Raw genomic sequence first — 19,811 nt, forward strand, 5'->3', positions numbered from 1 at the left:
GGTATCTGTACAGTTTCCCGTGCCTAGTGATGTTTTCCAGGTCACCAGCTTCAGGTGAGCCAGATGGGTTTGCAAAAGTCATGCATGCATATTTCCACTTGTATACTAATAAATCTGACATGTCTGTGCATAGTAATTGTGATACCAGCAGATTTCCTCTGTGCCAGTCCAGGGTTCTGTGAGATGCTGGTTCTGTTTGGAAGGGTGGAGTTCAGAAATGGTCAGACATAGGAGCTATACATATATATGTGTATGTGTGTGTGTGGTGTGTGTGTGTATACATACATATATGTGCTGCCCTTCTTAAGGGCTTAACAAAACTTTTCAATCTTGTGATTAACATGCAAAAATCCCAAATGCAGTTATTACTTTGAGACACAGGAAATGACTGTGATTTAGACTGAATAAAGTAAAATATTTAGAAATACTTAAACCCACCACGATATGTGCTGGATTTTTTTTCTTCGTAGTAAACACTGAGTCAGAAAACTGATTTCTCTACTAGCTTTCACAGTTTTTTATACCTGAGCAGAGGTCTGTAATTTACAATCTCACAGAACCGGCGGTGGGTTTGTGCCCGCTTTGGACAGGCACACAGAGTTTCTGCAGACGGGAAAGGCGGGAGATGCGAGCATTCAAGCCCTGCAGCGAGAAGTGCACCTGAGCCATGGGGTGCAGCAGCGCAGGGGGCGCCGGCAGGGGCTGGGCTGTCAGCCGGGCTCTGGGAGCGATGCTCCTCTCCGGCTCCTCTAGAGGGGGGTAGATACCCGCACACTGCCGCCAGCGCAGCCCGCCTGCAGCGCCCTGGCCTCGGGCTCCGCCGGAATTCCTGAAAATGCCCCTCAATCCCCTGGAAAGCATCACTTGCTGGGGCTGGAGGCGCTGGCCTGTGGGAAGCCTTTAGCAATCCCTGCTCTGGTACCGGCGGGGACACAGCGGTATCACCCGAGGTTCTGCTCGAAGCACGGCCACAGGCTGTGGGGCCGGGCAGAGCCGGACACAACCTGCTCACATCTCCTGCTCACTCATGAGTGCTCCTGGGCTTCTTCAGAACCCACCTCCACCGCCACACTCCAGGGCCTGAAGGCACCTAGTGCTCTCCTGTCACACCCTCGAGGACGAGGCAAAAAAGGTTCGGTTAAGACCTGACTAGATTAAGACTAACCAATTTAATACTTGCGTGCCTGCTTGCCTTGTGGGCACTCTGGGAGTGAAGTTTTGAGATAAAAGTTTGGTTTATTGTAAGCAGAGGACATGTTGCTCCTTTGAGAATGTCTGTCTCGTTGTTCTTCAAAAGTCTTGAGCATCTATAATGCAAAACACTGTAAATATGAAGAATATAAACAAAATAATGAATATAAATAATTCCTCTTGCCCTCCTCACTCCTGCCAGTCACTCAAGAGATAAGGGAACAGAATGATGGCTAGCATGGATATTGTATATAAATGATCTCCAGATGGAAAAGGAATGTCACTTACTCGGAGTTTCCAGATGTTTGGAAGCCCCAGACAACTCTGGTGTTGTCTGGTGGTCTCCAGCCCACGCACAAGGTGTCTGGAGATGCTGAGCACCTCTACTGTGCCCCTGTCTCTGCACATGCCCTCAGCTGGATGTGGCTGAATGCCCTGAGCACGGGCTGCCCGGGGATGCACCGGCTGCTCCGCTTGGAGCTGCTCCGCTTGGAGCTGCTCCGCTTGGAGCTGCTCCGCCCTGGAAGAGCAGGAGCCAGGACATGCACAGCACAAGCAGCCACGTTTTGAGCATGGGTTTCCCCAGAAGAACGATAAGAGGTCTTCTCTTTGCAGTCAATGGAACTTGCAGATCTTTTTGGGACCTGTTTGGCTCAGGGAAATATTTCCAACTTGTATTTTCTTTAGGTCGGAGCTGAACCACACTTAAATGGTGATACTAGACAATACTCAAAACTAGAGATTTTCAGAAGTTAAGGTACAGAAAAAAAGTCACCTTTTTCCTGTTATGGAAAAAAAAACTAATATTGAGGAAAAAAAAATAAAATACGATTGGACATTTTTTTGCCTCTTCAACACTGAAAGTAGATTAGGTATAATTTACTTAGAATTTAGAAACTCCTGCAAGTTAAAACTTTCAAATAAATAAATATTACACAATGTAAAATATCATGGTACCATGGCAAGATTGCATGTGAAAGCACAACAATTTTTTTATATTGACACACCTTTACAACAAGTAAATCTTACATTGCAAAATAGAAAATTTAGACTCAATCTCTAAACCTTGTGAGCTTACAAATACAATGTTTCAAAATACATGCAATATTATTAAGTTCTGTAATACCGTTTTGTAGAACAGAATTGCAGCAAAATACCATCAATTTAACTTTAAATTTCAAAAGATCAAAATGTGTGAGAAAAAGTCCTTTCCTTTTTTCTTCTTTTTTTAAAATTTTCTATGCTTATTGTATGTTGGGCAATTTTAATATTCACCTTGGAGCGGGCACTGGGCCATCTTGTCCAGATTGCACTTTTGAAAAAAAAGTTGGACCAGCTGATGCTTGGGTTCTCCAACTTGTTATTCTATAATAATATGAAATTATTTCCTTCCCATCGTCAGAGCAAGGTCCACTTGCTGGCCATCAGGGATTTCTCCCCTGGTGAGAATGTGAAGTCAACATAATACATACATCAGTTAGAAATAACATTTCAAAATTCCTTCTTCAGGGCATCTTTGTGCTTTTACTGATCCTCTTCCCACTCAGTTTTGTTCTGCTGGATCTTATGCCATCAGTGAGGGAGTTTTGCAGCTTTGCATTGGTCTCATTGAGACATGAGCAGAACGAAGGACCTCAATTATTTTCCAGAGAGTTTCAGATTTAGTAGTTCTCTGACCTGTGCAGTACTTTGGCTGCTTTTGGACATAGTAACATTTCAAAGCAATGACTTTTATCCACAACACAAAGATTTCCGTCCTTAATCTCTGTACCTGACTCTTCAGCTGATTCCTCTTTCAAAGGTCATTGCAGCAAATAGAGCAGACCTTTGGCTGCATTCACTGCCTTGATCCCGATCTGCTAGGCTGAAAATCTCAGTTACAGAGGATGAGAGGGCAGTTGAGTTGCAAAAACTCACAATATCCCTCTTATATTTGCTTTTGTAATCTCGAAAGGCCAAGAAGACACATTGTAGTAACAACAGCAAAAATTCCTGGGCATGCTAAAATTCTTCCTAGGAAGGGAAATAATCACAGCATTTCTGAGTACTCCCTGTTACTCCAGAATTGCTGCTTTTTGACCATATGCACTTGTATGGATGTGAAAAGTGACTTGAGGTAAACAGGAATCAAATAAAGGTGCTCCAATTTATTATAATTATTGCTGATTCCGTGGAACCTAAAATTGAAGTTAAGGTTTTAAAGTATTTTACTTTGTATAGCTCATTGGGTTGAGTCACAATGAAATTAGAAGAGGGTTGAACAGCTGAGAAAAACCATACACCTTTTTTCACTCCCATGCAAAGGGCTTTTCACCCTCTGATAAGCTGCAGTCAACCTCTCAGCTTCAGATAATAGGTTCTCTTCAGTTACCAGTTGCTCACTTGAGCAATTTAATTTTTTCCAGAGAGAAAAGTCTAGAAAATGCTGGGGATGTTCAGCCTTTTCTGAACTGCAAGACAAAGCTGGTGCCCTGCATGATTTGTCTATGGCCATAGAAAGGCAGAGTACTTCAAGCTGATAAAATGAAATATTCTCATATTTTTCCCCTGAGCAACTTAGGTAAACTGTTCACCTTAGTCAGTCTTCAGACAACAAAGGACTAGCAGTGGTCTGCAGGATGCAAGGAGGAAAATCACATTGTGGAGCCAGAGAAATAAATGGAGTGGAAGGTTGACAAGAGCTTTTTGCTTACCAGTTTTAAAGGACTTTGTTTGGGAAGGAAAGACACTTTAAAAATAAGCATTGCTAGGATTCTCTTTCTGTGCTGTCTTTATGCTGCCATGAAATATTTCAGGTTATAACAAAGAAGGGAATGCGGGAGGGGGGAAAACAACCTGTGTTCTTCTCATGTCCAGGTCCCAGCAGCTTCCTTGTCCCACTCACAAGTCTCTAACATCTATGTGACTTTTTACTGTTTATGCTGGCTGTCCTATCCTAGAGACACCTACACAGAACATGAACATAACAACCTGGTGCATTTCCACAAGCTTCAGTTCTCCAAGCCCCCTGCTGCCTCCTAGTACATTAGCCAGTGGCACACAGTGGCATGTAGGGCTTCATCAATATTTTTCTATTTCTATCACTACCTTTTAATTTGAGTCCCCTGAACAATGTTAATTCTTCAAGACTGCAATGTAATATGTCATTACTGTAAAAAACAGAAACACAGCTTGTTATTTAAACTAAGGGCCTCACTCTGCCAATAAACATCAAAGTATGTTAAAGTAGATACAAACACAATGCAGATGCCCTGAAAAGGCATTTTGTTTTGTCAGAGGAATGGGATGAGGCCTTTGTAGGGCTGATGAGTCTCACAGATTTATAGTAATTTGATTTTTTCCTTCAAAGCCCCAAGTCCTGACATCATATGAACGTAAAAGAAACAGATTTCAAAGGTTAATTTCTAGCTTTTGTGTATGCAGGATATAATTTTTCAAAAGGATCTTAGAACCAGGTTGTCTATTACAATATGACTATAATTAGCTCATTTTAAGGGCAACATTGCAGCACGTTTTTTTCATATTACATCTGAAACAAACCCAACTCTCTGTTGAAAATTCTTGAAAATATTTACTTGTGTAGTGATCTTAAGAAAGATTACAGTGAGGTTAATACATTATTTCTGATGTAAATATAACATTTTGAACTGTATAATTCCTCTAAAATATTGATGTTGAATGCTAATTATAGTGATTCTTTCTTTGATAGGCTAATGTACATCTCAGATTATGTCCCAGGAAAAAATCTGGAGAGGAAGACAGGTTCAAACGCAGAGACAGAGAAACCATGCAAACAGCTTACTTGCTATTTACAGCTTTCCAGCAGAAATGGAACAGCAAGTAATTTTGAAAGGCCAAAAAGTTGTTCGGAAAAAAACCAGAAGCTGTGGTGTTGTCTTTTCCACTGGTTGAAGGGACACAGGCTAATAATGCCAGTACTCCCTGGAAGTAAACTCCTACCAGTGGTGGCCAGACTGCAGCCTTTAGTATGTTGTTACAAACTCTGCCTTTTCCATTTGAGTATTTTCATAGCTCTTTAATAACAAGTGTGTCCTAAAACAGCTTTGTAGAAATGGGCAAAGGAGGTAGATTTTCAACAAAAGTTAATGGACCTATATTATTGCAGAATACAGAAGCTGTGCAAGCTGTCATTCCATGGTATAGTTATATATGACACCATATGGAAGAAGAAAAAAAAGGAAAAAAAAAAAAAAAGAAAAAAATGGGAAAAAAGTTAAAAATAATAACTAAAATAGAGAAATAAAGAAAAAAAAAGGAAAGGAGTTTTCTCCCTCTGAATAACATCTCTGTTTAGTGCAATCCTTTCTCTATAACGCTGTAGAGTCTGGAAGCTGCGCTGCCTGACTCTCTTCTCTGTTATTCCTATTTGTGTGCTGCAATTTGCTGCCAGACAAGCCTGCCCTGGGCATCCAGCCGGGCTGGGAGCGGACAGTTCGTGCTGGAGTGCTGCTGGATGCTAAGGAGCAGCATGAGCTCTCACCTTCCCTGCTGCTTCTTGGCATGCAGCCTGTTCCCATGACATTATCTGAAGCTGGTTGTGGAGATTTATGGTTTATTTTTTTAGCAATATTTTCAAACTGTTATCTTCCAGCTTGTAGCTACAGGCCTTTATACTCTCAGTCTAGCAAAGGCTCAGCTCTGTAAATCCACTTGTTTAAGATTTCCCTCATGTGTGCACACTAAACACATTGTTAACCTTGACAAACAGTTAAACACTTAACCAGCACTGCAAAATTTCAGTTCATTTTCAAGTGTTGCAAGCATTCATTTCTCCTGTCTGTCCTGAAAGCCTGGAATGGTAAGGCAATAAAGAAAGGAGTAAAATAGCTAAAGCCAGGAACTTAACTGGTTTATACCTAGGTAGCTCCACCAAGTCAGTGGGGCAATAGAGTACACATTGAAAATCTGGTTTTATATATAACAAAATCTCAGTACTCCCCGGTTTTCATAAGTCTACCTGTATTTTATTTCTCTTTTGTTTTTTTGCTCAGTGTGTTTATTTAAAAGAATGTTGAGAGCTAATTAGTCAATATTGATTTGAATGTGCTTCAATTGGCATAGCTGCCTTGAATAAATGAGAATATCTCAGACTAAGACTCATGTCAGCGAGTGTTACATCTTCTCAATGGACTGAAAATCTAGGCTCTGATACTGTATTGCACTATTATATTCCATAGTTAGGGTAACTCAAATGATAGGACTAGACATGCAGAAGAATAATCTGAAAAAGTTCTGAGCCAGGCTTCCCTTCACTGAGTGTGGCACACAAAATGTAACATGCATTTCACATCACAGTCATAGGCAAATTCTGTAGCCTGAGGTTTTGGATCTGGAAGAGGAAAAGGGAAAATGTTGCTGTAGTGGTTACTGCACAAGTGAAACACCAAACAGAGCATATGAGGATCAAAAATGAGCAGGAAGAACACAAACTTAAACACTCTGCGTACAAAGACTAATTACATAAAATAAAAGCTGGAAAAAATAAAAGAACCAAACGAGGCAGTACAGGAAATTTCTAAAAATGTTGCTGTTGACACTAAAGAAAGACAGAATATTTTGCCTGCAGCTGCAACACAGCTGTCACATCCAAACAAATTAAAACCCTCTGAGGACCAAAAACCACAATAAACTGTAACATTATTTAAGCGAAGCAGTATCTTTTATTTGCATCCCAAGCCAAATACTTATTTAAGGTGCAAAAAAGCATCCTGGGAGCACCCAGGGGCACAAAAGACCCTTCTAGGTCCAGGAAATCTTAAGTGCTGATTTTGTGGATGTTAAAATACATCTCCTTGCTGTCTTGCTGCCACTGTAAGAGTTACATGGTTTTCCATCTCCATTCCAAAAGTCCTGATGGGATATTCTGAGGCTGCTAATTTTGGTGACCTAAGCAATCAGAAGATGCAGATGTACACTTGTAAACTGAGCGCTGCAGTACTGCCTAGCAGCCTGGCTTTCTGCTGCCTGGCCCTTCAGGCAGTACTGTACAAAAAGAGCAGCTGGGCTCTGCGTGCTGCTAGAGGTTTGCTCCCAGGAGTGCCCCAGCCTCCCAATCCCATCCCAGTCGCACTTGGTTACCGAGAAAGTTTTTGCATTCATTATAAGGTGCTTATCCTGATTTACAAAGCCATTAAAGAGCAGGGCCCGAGTTACCTTTCTGAGCTAGTGACTCTTTACTCTGCTGGTCACAGGCTGAGGTCAACTGCTGCAGGTCCCTGTGCGTGCTGAGTGTGAGCGGCCCCACTTTGGGTGGTCGCTCTTTCAGCCATTGTGCTTGGCCCCAGCTCCTGCGGCACCGGCGCTGTCACCTTCCCCGCGGCCACCATCCACAGGCAGGACACGGCTGCGCTCAGCAGCCCTTGGCTGGGTGCTCATCGTTGTCATTTCTGAGGAATCCTTGCTAACACTGGTTTTTCAATCATTTCCCTTTAGTGTTTTGAGATGTGTCTGCGAGACAGGCACTAAAAAGAATGTTTGCTTTTTTTCCCCCCCTCTGCCATTCCATTTTTATTTTCTGTTTGCAAATGCAATTCCCCCCCGTGGTACAGCAGGAAAGCATGCATAATGTAACTATGTGAGCACAGCTGAACTTTTCCCTACTCTAAAGAAAACATTTATTATGGACCAAAGCACAGAATAGCTTTACAGAGTACTTCTTTGTTTAAATACATAAAATAAACCTGTTGCTGCTGTAAAGAAACATAAAATATTTACCAGATTAAATATGGATCATGCAATCTTATGTTGACTGTTTAGCCTTAAATGCCTACTAAATCAATGCACCAGATCTGCATTCACAGAAGAAGTCATCCTTCTAAAGCCATTACTATTAATCATTACTTTAAGTTCTGTAAATCTGTTTGATGTTGGCCATAATACATATGATTTTGTGAGCTGAAATTTCAGCTTTATTGTTAATCAATAGATGTTTTTGCTGGCTGGATGAAAAACAGAGAAAGGAAACATATTAGGGAAGAAAAAAAATTTAAAAAAATTTGAATATGTCTGCTCCAAAAACCACAAAGCAGCTTTTTTTTTCAGTGATGCAAGAAAGTCCATAAAGTGTGAACTATTATACAAAGGTTGCTCATTATTAAAGGTATGCCACAAAATGTCATGGCAATAGAGTGTTGTCATGGGATAAATATATCTCACTTTGAAATACTCTCCATAAATTCCACAGTCACCACAACTTCCATTTAGCTGCAGAGGGCTGGCAGGAATGTTTTGTTTTAAAATTAATCATCCACTATTCTTCCTTCCTGTCACTAGGCTTAAGCACTGCAATATGAGAGAGAAAATCTTGGAAACGTTTTTTGTTCACCCAGTGCCCAAGTCTGGACGCAGAAAGGGATATTCACAAACCTGATTTGGGGAATATCATAATTTTGAGAAATTCAGTGAAAACTCTCACTTAGCTGCAGTACCCAAAAAAGTAAGCTGCTCTAACTCAAACAGAACTGACCACTAGGTATTTCAAGTGGTTAGCATTTGACCTGCAAAAATCTGCAAAAATATCACAAACAAAGGCCCCAGCATTATTAATTCCATGTATTTTAATTTAGGAAGGATGTCAGTGCACAATAAGTCACCACAGAAGTTAGCAATGATTCAATTGAGTTTAAAACTGTGTGTGTGGAGCTGACTGCACACTCCTAAAGAAAACAACAATGATGTACAACCTTACACTGGGATCAGCTTGAAAAAGAGGGCAGCGATGGGGAGGGTCAGCAGTCATTTATTCACTATTAGTTATTGTGTGTTCTTTTAGCCCCTTGGCTTTTTGTACCCCCTGCTTCCTGAGCCTGTGTGTTCAGGATTTGTCTGATGCCTCAGCTGGCATCTTCTCCGACAAACCTGCCGGAGGATTTGTAGGCTGTTTTTGTAGGGCATGAAGCAGAGTCAGATTCTGCCCTGTCTCTAAACCCACAAGGATTAAATCACTCTCCAGTGCCTGCCCCTGCCCAGAGCAATCTCAAGGGGAGTACATAACTCTGAAACATCATGCAAGTCCACTCAAGGTCAAAAAAACCCCAAAAAGCACATCTGTGAGCATTCACAAAGATTAATTTCTAACAAGGCAGCAGGTTGTCCATGAAGTTGTGCTGGGAGAGGAACATGATGACAAGTGAGGGTGAAGTGGTGTGGAAGCAAATTGGATTTATCTGCATCGTTAATTGCTGCCCATAAGTAAAAATTAGCTTTTTCTTTTTTAACAGTACCAGTGCCTGGCTGAAAACTTTATGAGCAATTGCTTCTGGCTTTTTTTATGGGAGCTCCAGCAGCTCACATTTTGGAAGCTGTTACTTAATATGATGTCACTGGCTCTGCAGGTGAGTAAAACACCCAAATAACTTTTCTTTTGAAATGTTCTTGCAGCAGCTGTTTCAACATATGAATCATAACTTCTCTGCCTTGACAACTGCAGCCATTTGAATAGCTTCACTGAACAAAAGCATGATACACACAAATCCAGAATGAAACACAAACGTTTCCATGACATACCTGTTTCCACAAACTCACGAGTGATTATTTAGAATTTTTTAAGGCATTTTTTGTAGTTAATGCACTATGTGGATATCCAACCATCACACCACATACAACTACAGCAGTTGTTAGAGAAAGCTGGTTTAGTGGTATCTGACCCTATTTTAAAGGCAAGGAATTAGACTGAGGAAGCACAAAGCCATATGGGATAAAAGTGGCAGAACCAAACTACATTTCAGAATTTCCTCCATCCTCATCTAGCACATCTCCTTTAGATCATGTTATTTTATTACTCAAGCTGGATTTTGACAATTGCTGTGCAAATGAACCTTTGAGAAAATAACTTGAGGGGATTCTACATGTAAAGTAGCTGTATAAACTGATCTTCGTGTTTCAGTTAAATGACTACATTTCTGCCTCTGCCCCAAACTAGATCTGCCTCATTGGAGTCCTCATTGCCCTTTGGGGCTACGTTTATATAACATGACAGAAAAATCAGGACCAGATCTTTTAAAGCTTAGCTGCTCAGTTTTGATTATTTAGGTTGGAAAAAACCCTCTAAGGTCATTGGGTCCAACAATTACTCCAGCATTGCCAAGGCCACCATTAAACCATGTCCCTCAGTGCTGCATCTACACATCTTCTAAATACCTCCAGTGACTCTAACACTTCTCTGGGCATACTGTTCCACTGCTTGACAATCCTTCCATTTAAGTAATTTTCCTAATATCCTCTAAAACTCCTCTGGTGCAACTTGAGGCCACTTCTTCTTGTCCTATTACTTGTTTCTTGTGAGAATAGACTGATGTCCAGGTCACTGTGATCTCCTTTCAGGTAGTTGTAGAGAGTGATAAGATTATGCATTTCCTCCACTGCTTCTCATCAGACTTGCACACCAGACCCTTCTCCAGCTTTGTAGCCCTTCTCTGCACTCATTCCAGCTCCTCAGTGTCCTTCTTGTTTAGTGAGGGAGCCAAAACTGAGCACAGGATTTGAGGTGTGGCCTCACCACTGCCAAGCATGGGAGGAGGATTGCTTCCCTACTCCTGCTGATCACACTGGTTTTGGTACAAGCCAGGAAAATTATTAATGGCATTTAAGAAAGTGTGACAGGATAGAAAAATTACTACAGGTTCTCCTGGCTTCTTAATGCAACCTCTGATGATACAGATGTTCAGAGGATGTTCAGTGAAAATTATAAAGGGACCTTTTAGAACTCTGCAACTTTGGCTGCCAGTTTTATTGTAATAATTTGGTAGGATTTCACTAATAGAGGATATTTATCAGAACTTAATGACTACTTTAAAATGTAAACGAAACAATATAGTGTAGAACAAGGTACACATCGATATCAAGTATATATCCTTCTAAACGATCCAAAGCACAAAATTCCTTTTGTCATTGTGAAGATCTGTTGAATGTGATGACATTGGTCAACAGGACAGCTTTTCCCAAGGAAACTTTTGTCCTCTATTGCAGCTTCTCAGTAACTGCTTAAGGACTTTCCTTCTGCTTAGCACTCTCCTTGTTTTCCTAGCAGCACCCAGTTTTGGAGCCAGATTCTCAAGAGGCTTTAGGCACCTAATTCCCTGTGAAGCAAAGAGTGCTTAGAAGCCTAAATGCAAGGTGTACCTGGGTCAGGGTCTCTGCCTCTGCCTGAAGGTCATTGAAGCTACTGGCTGCCCCTGAGCTCCAGATGAGCCATCTCCCCTGGGAGCCTGAGCATCTTACACAGGGGTGTTACCCAGGAAGGAGAAGAGGCCACATGCTCCAGATACAAGCTGAACCTGGGCCCAAGATTATGCCCTGATTATGCAAGCTTTATCCCTCAGCTGGAACCTGCCTCTCTGTACATCCCGTGAAGGCTGAGAGTGCAGGGTAAAAGCTGAGCAAAGAGACAAATGGCGTTGCAGAGGTGGTAGGTACAGAGCTGGTATTCCAGCCAGCTCTTAACAGAGCAACTGCTGCAGTTTCATGAGCCAAATAACCCAGGGGGAAGCAAAAGCCCCATCCCCTCAATCTTTCCTGGGAGCTGAGCTTCAAGGAGTCCAAAGGAAGGAAAGCACAAGCAGCTGGTGAGCCCTGCTCATGTTGTCTACACCAGTTTGGCTCAGCACAAACTAGTCCCAAACCAACTTACAGAACAATGGGGGGCTGTCCCTTGCTGCTTTTCTTTCAATCAACTTGCAAAATAATTTCTCTGGGATGATAACACAGAGCAAATGAAAAACTCAGTCCTGAATCCTCCACTGGTGTGAGACATCCCTGTTTCAAGGAGCAAAGTCTCCTGTTTAAATGCAGAATGGAGAATAGAGGGCTTCATAAAAAGTGTAAGTCTTGAATAGCATACTTTGCACATATCAGATTTGATAATTATTATTTATTTTAAATTAACAAGCTCTGGAGGGGGAAAAAACCCAAAAAAACCACAAACAAAAAACAGAAAAAAAAAAAAAAACACAAAAAGAACCAAAGCAAAACAAGAAAACCCAGCAAAATAAAACTGATAAGAAAGGGGTTCATGATTTTGATGGGATGGTAGTTAGTTCACCAGAAAATAAGCATATTCAAAATTGGCTACAAAAGAAAGTTTGTTTGTTGAAGTTTTTAATAGGTTAAAGTCGATGTATTTAGTCATTAAAATACAAAAGAAATAAAGGAGCTGGTGCAAGTTGTTCAGATGTATCAAGAAATGTGCACAGCAAATGTCATTGTTCTACAAGGAAGGAGAGACAAATACAATATACAGAAATATACAGAAACCAGTTCTCCTGTAAGGTATATTCCATGTCTTCCAGAGTCTTGCCCTAATTAGAAAGTGTATTACAATGAGTATCAACTGCAAAGCAAAAAGACAAATAAGGGGTAATATTAATTTTCAAAATCTAAACTGGTTTGTAGTTGAGAGGGAAAGATAAAAGATATCTACTTCCTGATAATGAAGCAAAAAGGTGTAAAGTTATGGGAAAATTCATGACTGGGAAAAAATGAAGTAAAGAATTCTTTGGTTTTTACATGAAAGTTGAACATTTGCCTGCTTTTAAAAATTTTTTTGGAATTTTGCCTGTTTAAAAATAAATTCCAAAATTCACATTAAATTCTGTGAGATCAGGTTTGCATTTCAGTCACTTCAGAGTATTGCATCTAACGCCCCTGCAGATACACTGTGGAAATGTCCTCCTTAAAGCCGGGACTACACCAATCAGACTGTGTGTTGATAATGTTTTCTTTTCCTTTTTTTTTTTTTTTTCCTTTCTCTCCTCCGCTATGAAAGTGTAGGGACGACAAACCGGTGTAGGAAAAGACTTGATTTCTGCGTCTCACATACATCGATTTGGCCAATCTGCTTTGCAATCCTCCACTGAGCACAGTAAATGAACCCATTCAAGTAGGAAGGGGGGGGGGGAACGGAATGATAGAAAAAGCCGCTATTTTCTGAGGTGGTCGGAGGTGTTTTTGCAGCGGGGGCTGGTGAGGCCGCGGTGCCCTCAGCGGGCCGGGCTCCCCGGGATACCCTCAGCGGGCCGGGCCGCCTCTCGGGCACGAAACCGCGCGGTCCCTCCGAGGATCCAGTTCGCGGGGAGCAGCCCGGTCCATGCTGCAGGGTTATCTCCGCCGATGTCCGCCATACGGAGCGCCACGGCCACCGCACCTCGTCAGCGGCAGGGCTGCGGGGACACGGCCGGGTGCCGGCCCCTCACCCTCCCAGCCCGTCTCATGGGCCGCAGCCACAGGTGGCCGTCCGCGCATGAGCGGAAAAGAGAGCGGCGTGCAGTGTGAAAACAAGCAAAGCTTAAAAAAAAAAAAAAAGCCCCTTGGAAAGGTGAAAATTCATTTAAATGGGCGAGGGCCTGGGGGGAGCGAAGTGTTTCTGTGGATTTATCTGGAGGGGTGAGGCGGTCGGCACATGCAGCCATCCCCTACGGGCCCACGGAGGCCAACAAGGTCTCACCCCGTGGGCCCACAGAGACGGGCCCACGGATGGCGGCGCGGATCCTGCCACAGAACTCCAGCGCATCTGCGGGCGGAGCACACCGCGGGCCCTGCCGCGTACTTCTTAGAGCCCCGGAGAAACGATTACCCCGTCTCTTCCCGTGGATACCGCCGGGGCGGCCGGTACAGAGAGGTGAGGGCAAACCCACCTCTCGGTCCAAGGATGCCTCCCCACGGGAACGGCAGCTCCAGCGTCCCGTGGGCAGACACGCGGGAGTCTGGCGGGAGAGAGTGAAATGTGAACCGGCAAACCCCGAAATGAGGCCGGGCAGCCGAAGCTGAAAAGCGTCCAAGTCTGTCTCAAGCAAACCAAGAGATGAAACATTTCGGGTTATTACGTTCTGCCTTTGAAGCAAACCGTTTCCCGCAGATAACAATGCGTAGGTATATTTAGACAGCTCGGCTCGTCCAAGGGGAATGCGTCTTGCGCTATTTGAGAAAAAACTCTAAGAGTAAGTGCAAATATTTGACGCTGAAGAGCTCTTAAGGCTTGAAGAGTACCATTTACTTATTTCTACACATCAGTGTGGGCTTAGGATGTTAAATAGATTAAAAGGCTAAGAGAGGTCACTGAAGTAGACTCTCTTTCTCTCATCCCGACTTTTTTTCCTTGCAAAGTTTTTGCACTTTCTTTCGAGTGTCCTTGGCAAACTCGTCTTAAGAGCCACCTCGGATACTGTATAAGTTTGTGGCGCTCTGAACCCCGGCCCCCTCCCCTGCTCTGGTCGGCCCTCCCGAAGCTCCTCTCCTGCGCAGGCATTCAGCAAATATTTGCCTGTGGGGTCAAGATATTAATAAGCACTTTTCGGTCGCCCTTTATAGCCGGGCCGCTGGGGAGCGCGGGGCAGCGGCGGCGCTGGGGCCGGGCCCGGGCAGGTGAGCGCGGCCGTACCTGGCAGCGCGGGGGCCGTGCCCCTGTCCTGTCCTGTCCCCCCGGCGGGCCTGGGCTGCCCCGGCGGTGACACGGGCACTCGGGCCCGAGGGGACACAGGGGCGACCGCGGGAATAGCGGCTCCGCCGAGGACGGACACGTCGTTTCAATTTAATCTCATTTAAAAAGACGTAACTAATAAATTTGTATGGACGGGGCTGCCGGAGACGTAAAGCAGAGTCGATAGTGGTTCAATCCCATTGAACCCTATTGAAAACCATGACAACAAGGAACAAGCTCCGATTTATCCCGGAGAGTTAAAGCACATTGTGGGAAGGCGTCAATCACCTATTATTCCAGATCTGAACAAATGCAAAATCTTGACTGGAACAAATGCTTCCAACAGGTCCGGGACATAGGGCTACATTTCCCTTTTGTTCACGGCCTAGCAGTTGGCATGTATTTGTGCTCCCCTCACTCCGACCACCCAGGACGGCTGGGAGGCTGTGCTCGGAGCTGGGAGATAACTACTGTCACCAGGCACGCTTGATAGGTGGCTGCAGTAATCACGGCCTGGGAATCGTTTATATGGAGCCTGTCCAGTCCCGAAGAAATATGCGGGAAGGTGGCCAAATGAAGCCTTGTGCCCCGTTCATCTCGCCCACAAATCTCGCCGATATAAATCTCACCTCTTCCTCGTCGCTATTGCCCATTGACATTTTCCCGGGAATTGTGACTGCTCCCGGAGGCGACACCCAGAGCAGGGCGGGGAGGGGCGGTCGCGGCCGGGGGCACGCGGGCAGCAGGTCTGGAGGACGAGAGAGGGGCTGGATAGATATAATCTATACACAATAGCTGATAGATGCCTGTTTGGACAGGGAAATAAGAACCGACAAAGCGGCCGGAGAGAAGAGTATCTCCGCGTGTGTCTGAGTTTCCCTTTGCAGGCCCGCAGGGGTTCGCGGCGTTCCCCCGTCGGGGATGCGTGTGAGAGCCTCGGCCCGCGTTCAAAGGAAAGCTGATCTGCTGGGGAGAGCCTGGGTGCCTCCTTCTCTCCAGGCCTTGCTCCATCCAGCCGGACCGGCCTCCCGCTGCTTTCCGCGGCGTGCGCCGGTCCCTCCCGCCGAGGCGGCGGGGAGCGATGGGGAAGGGCAGCGTGTCCCGCCCCCGCCCTCCGGCTTGAGCCGCGCTGCGCCACCCGCGTGAAACATCGCCCCCATCGGTCACTTGTACCGAGCCCTGCCACTGCGGGCCTGCGTTTGAACGGCACGCAGGGTGCTTCTTTCTGTGCCGTATTTTCTTACGAGTCCTCGGCGGCCACCGAGGCTGGGCAAAGCCCGGCCGCAGCTTCACGAGGGGACAGGGCGGCCCGGTGAAAGGAGGAAGGGAGGTGAAGCTGAGAGAAGGTGCTTGTCCCGCGGAGCGTCCCCGAGCCGGGCCCTGACAGTGTCAGCACCCTCCTCCCGGGGGGCGCCGGCCCTCGGCTGCCTTTGCTGCCTCTTTGGGCAGATGAAGCGGCGGTCGGCAGGGACGGCGCGGATAAATAGACGGGCCGTGTTTGATCTATTCTCCCCCTCCCCAGCTGGAGTCGTTTCAGTCACTCACACACCCCGCCCGATGAGATATTCCCTGGGTTAGTGATTAAAAAAAAAAAAAAAAAAAAATCACCCCTACCCCCCTCCTGACTCTTCGTCATGGACTGAGTATGCCAAGCTCCCGCTATCATCTTTCTCGAGATAAAGGTGCACCTTCCATCTACCATGCCCAGGAGACGCAAAAAAACCCCATCCCAGAGATCCCATTCCTTAACGCACGCACAAGCCAGCCTTCCCCGCCGAGAGCCCAGTCGAGGTGTGAAAAATGCCCCGTTGAGGGTAGGAAACCTGCCAACAACAGGAAGACAATTTGAGGTAGCACAGCAAACAGCCCGGCAAATAAAACAAATAACGACTTAAATTCCATCCATATTTAAAGAAAGAGGCAAGAGAGAGGGGGAAATAAAGAGGGAGAAGTGGGGAGGGGGCTCTCGGCATGCTCTGCGGATGTCCTGGGAGGATTCACTTTGTCTGCGGATAGAAGGGACGCTGGTGGCTTCGGTGGCGGATGGAGGGGGGTGGTTGTTGGTCATCCACATGCCACCCAAGATGTTATTCACTGCTAACAATTACCATTATCTGTCCCCACTTTTGGCTAATCAGACAGAATATGTAATGATGACGCCTGTTTCCTGCTGTCTTTGGGAGGTAACGGGTTATTCTCTCATGGGGGTGGCGGGAGGGGGGGTTACACCTACTCCCATTAGGGCTTTAGCACTTGACTAATTCAGGTACTTAGCATCCTATAGACAGGGACGGTTTGAAAGCAGGCAGTGTTTGCAGTGGGGAGGACTGTTTATATAAACAGGACACCTCTGTAAACGACACTAATATTTGGGGTTAGGTGGCGATGGAAAGGAAGGTCCTCCCGAGCCGAGAGATTCCCCACTAACTGGACGCAATCCTTTCCTCGCAGCTTTTAAAGGAAGCGGGTTCGGTTTGGGGTGATATTTTTTGGGGGTGTGTGCACAACCTACCATGGCCACATCTGGGAGGATCAGTTTTACAGTGAGGAGCATTTTGGATTTACCAGAGCAGGATGCTAATAGCATAAAGCAAGCCTCTGACCATCGCCACTCAGCGGAGAACTACACCGGCTCGCCGTATCGAGGGTGGATAGAAACAGACAGAAGTCACTATCCCTGTGAGTATAAAACAGACAGGAATTCGCCACCTCTGCACAATTATCTTTTATTTGTTTCCCCCCCATTCCTTTGACGAAGATGCGAAGCAGCGAATTAAGAGTGTACGTAGCCTGCAGGATCGAGGGAGTCCAGGCTGGGAATTTTATAAAATATTACTGAATTGCAGCAAAGAATCAGCAGAAATGTCCCGGGCACGATCTTAAGACAGAAAAGATGGTTTGGCTTTCGTTGTGGGTTATTCTGGGAGGCTTTTTGGGGTTTTTAGGTAGATCAGTGCATATTCCCAACTATGGCAGAAACCAAAATCTCAGGCTGCGTCCACCTCTCTCTGTGCGCTTATCGTTTAAGCCTACTTCCCGGATTAGTTTTTTACCCCCGTTCCACTGTTGCAAGAAATCCCGTCTTTTTGTGCTGAAGGGTTTGGGGCCACCCCACGCTCCGCAGAGGAAAGCTGAGCACCCCGTGCCTCGCCTCCCCGAGCTGCCGCCTCGATCCACGCACCTGCCAGCGCGGCGGGCGGGCTCCGGCTCGCAAACCCAGCTGAGCAGCATATGGGTCGCACCTCGCACACATGAATTGTGCCACAGATACACGGTGTTTATTGTATACCTGTGTACACAGGGTGCGCAGGGGAATATCGTCCTTTGAACGGGTGCGGGAACAGCCCCGGGATAGGTTAAATATTAAGGTAACCGAGCGGCGAGTAAAAAGCAGATATGAAAGGAGCGGGCAGCCCATACTCTGTTTGAGTACCCAGGGAACACGAGGGCTGCAGCCCGCAATCCCGGGCTGTGCGCGGCGAAGCGGCCGTGCCCCTGCTGGGATTGCCGGCGGGGAAAAGCGGGTCCCAGCCCGGACGACAGCTCACTCCGTGCCGTGGGCTCGGTTTAATGTGTTCGTGGGGTTAGCTCACATTTCTCCTTGACTGTTGGGATTAATCCGGCCCGGTAGACAGACGGGGCTCTCCCTGCCAGAGGCGTTTCAGCTCTCGGCGGCCTCCTCGATGCCTGCCGCTCTCCCCGGCCCCGGCTGCTCCCTCTCTCTAACCCACTCGCTGTCCCCAGCTTCCGACGAGAGCGGCCCGGAGATGAGCTTGCCCGACTCCACCCAAAGGTCGCTCCCCGCCCGCGGCTCGGAGGCCGAGGAGAAGAAGAAGAAGCGGCGGGTGCTCTTCTCCAAGGCGCAGACGCTGGAGCTGGAGCGGCGGTTCCGGCAGCAGAGGTACCTGTCGGCGCCGGAGCGGGAGCAGCTGGCCCGGCTGCTCAGCCTCACCCCCACGCAGGTGAAGATCTGGTTCCAGAACCACCGCTACAAGATGAAGCGGGCGCGAAGCGAGGGCCCGGGCAGCCCGCAGCCGCGCCCGCCCGCAATGCTGCGCCGGGTGGTGGTGCCGGTGCTGGTGCGGGACGGGGAGCCCTGCCGCGGCTGCCCCGCTAGCCCGCCGGCTCCCGCGGCGCGCCCCAAGCTGGGCTGCGCCCTGGCGGGGTGCAGTGCCCAGGCCGCCCTCGCCCTGCAGGGCTACCGAGCCTGCCCGCCCGCCGCCGCCCTCGGCGTCTTCCCCGCGTACCAGCACTTAGCGCACCCGGCCGTGGTCTCCTGGGGATGGTGACACCGGCGCTCAGCCCTCCGGGGCCGGACTCATCCCACGGGCGCGGGGCCGCCCGCCCCAGCCCCGGGCTGTAGCGCGGCCAAGGCGCCGCGGAAGGCGGCGGGCACGGCGCGGCCGCGCTCGGGCGGGCCGGGCGGCGGAGCGCGGCTCCAGGGCGGCGGCAGGCCGGGACGAAGCTGGCCGGGGCCACGCTCCCCTACACCGGCCTCACCCGAGGGCGAGGATGCCGCTTGAGGCGCGAATTTTGTAAAACCTCCGCTCCTCCTCATCCTGTTCGAGAGATTCCTTGTTAAAAATTAATGATCATCCTAGCGACCTAGTGTGTTTTTAAATAGCTGACTCTTCCAGTGACTAATAAAATGATTTTGGCAATTAAATTTTTCCCGGCGGAGAAGTGTCGTTTTGACGACTGGGGACTGTTTCGTAGGATTGCCTCCCGTGCTATAAAATCTTAAATATTTGTCTCAATATCTCCAGTCGAATTTGACTTTCGAGTTCTTTTATTTTATCCATATGAGCCGGTAAACGGCAAATAAATTTTGCTGCAAGCATCTCACTGTAAACGCGGTCATAATTCCTACGGGAAGCATGAGCCAGGAGTCTCCCGCTCTGGCGACTCCCGCTCCCACGACTTTGCGTTGTAAGCGGCGATGTCTTCCATAGAGGCACTAAGGCAGGATCCAGAATCAAGACAATCTTCCCGTTAGCCTGAAACCGTTCCAAAATTCGACTGGGGAAGGATAGCCAAGAAAATGATGTTTTGAAACTATTTGATAAACTATTGATTTTATTGCTTTGGGGTGAAAATAATAATACATATTATCCGCCAACCGGCAATGGGGAAAAACCCTATAAAACTCCCTACAAAGCTAAATCCAGGTCCCTGAAATATGGACTAG

The 19,811-nt window shown here is 46.6% G+C and overlaps 1 protein-coding gene across 1 annotated transcript; it reads left to right on the forward strand.

The window, feature by feature from the left end:
* The first annotated feature begins 16,992 nt into the window (after positions 1 to 16,992).
* Positions 16,993 to 18,951, forward strand: NKX2-8 (NK2 homeobox 8). The gene is made up of 2 exons (XM_064714864.1): positions 16,993 to 17,302; positions 18,368 to 18,951. The coding sequence occupies exons 1-2, from the start codon at positions 17,137 to 17,139 to the stop codon at positions 18,910 to 18,912; spliced, it is 711 nt and encodes a 236-aa protein (XP_064570934.1). The 5' UTR covers positions 16,993 to 17,136; the 3' UTR covers positions 18,913 to 18,951.
* The last annotated feature ends 860 nt before the right edge of the window (positions 18,952 to 19,811 follow it).

This window comes from Zonotrichia leucophrys, chromosome 5 (genome assembly GCF_028769735.1).
Source record: "Zonotrichia leucophrys gambelii isolate GWCS_2022_RI chromosome 5, RI_Zleu_2.0, whole genome shotgun sequence".
In the NCBI taxonomy this organism is placed as follows: domain Eukaryota; kingdom Metazoa; phylum Chordata; class Aves; order Passeriformes; family Passerellidae; genus Zonotrichia; species Zonotrichia leucophrys.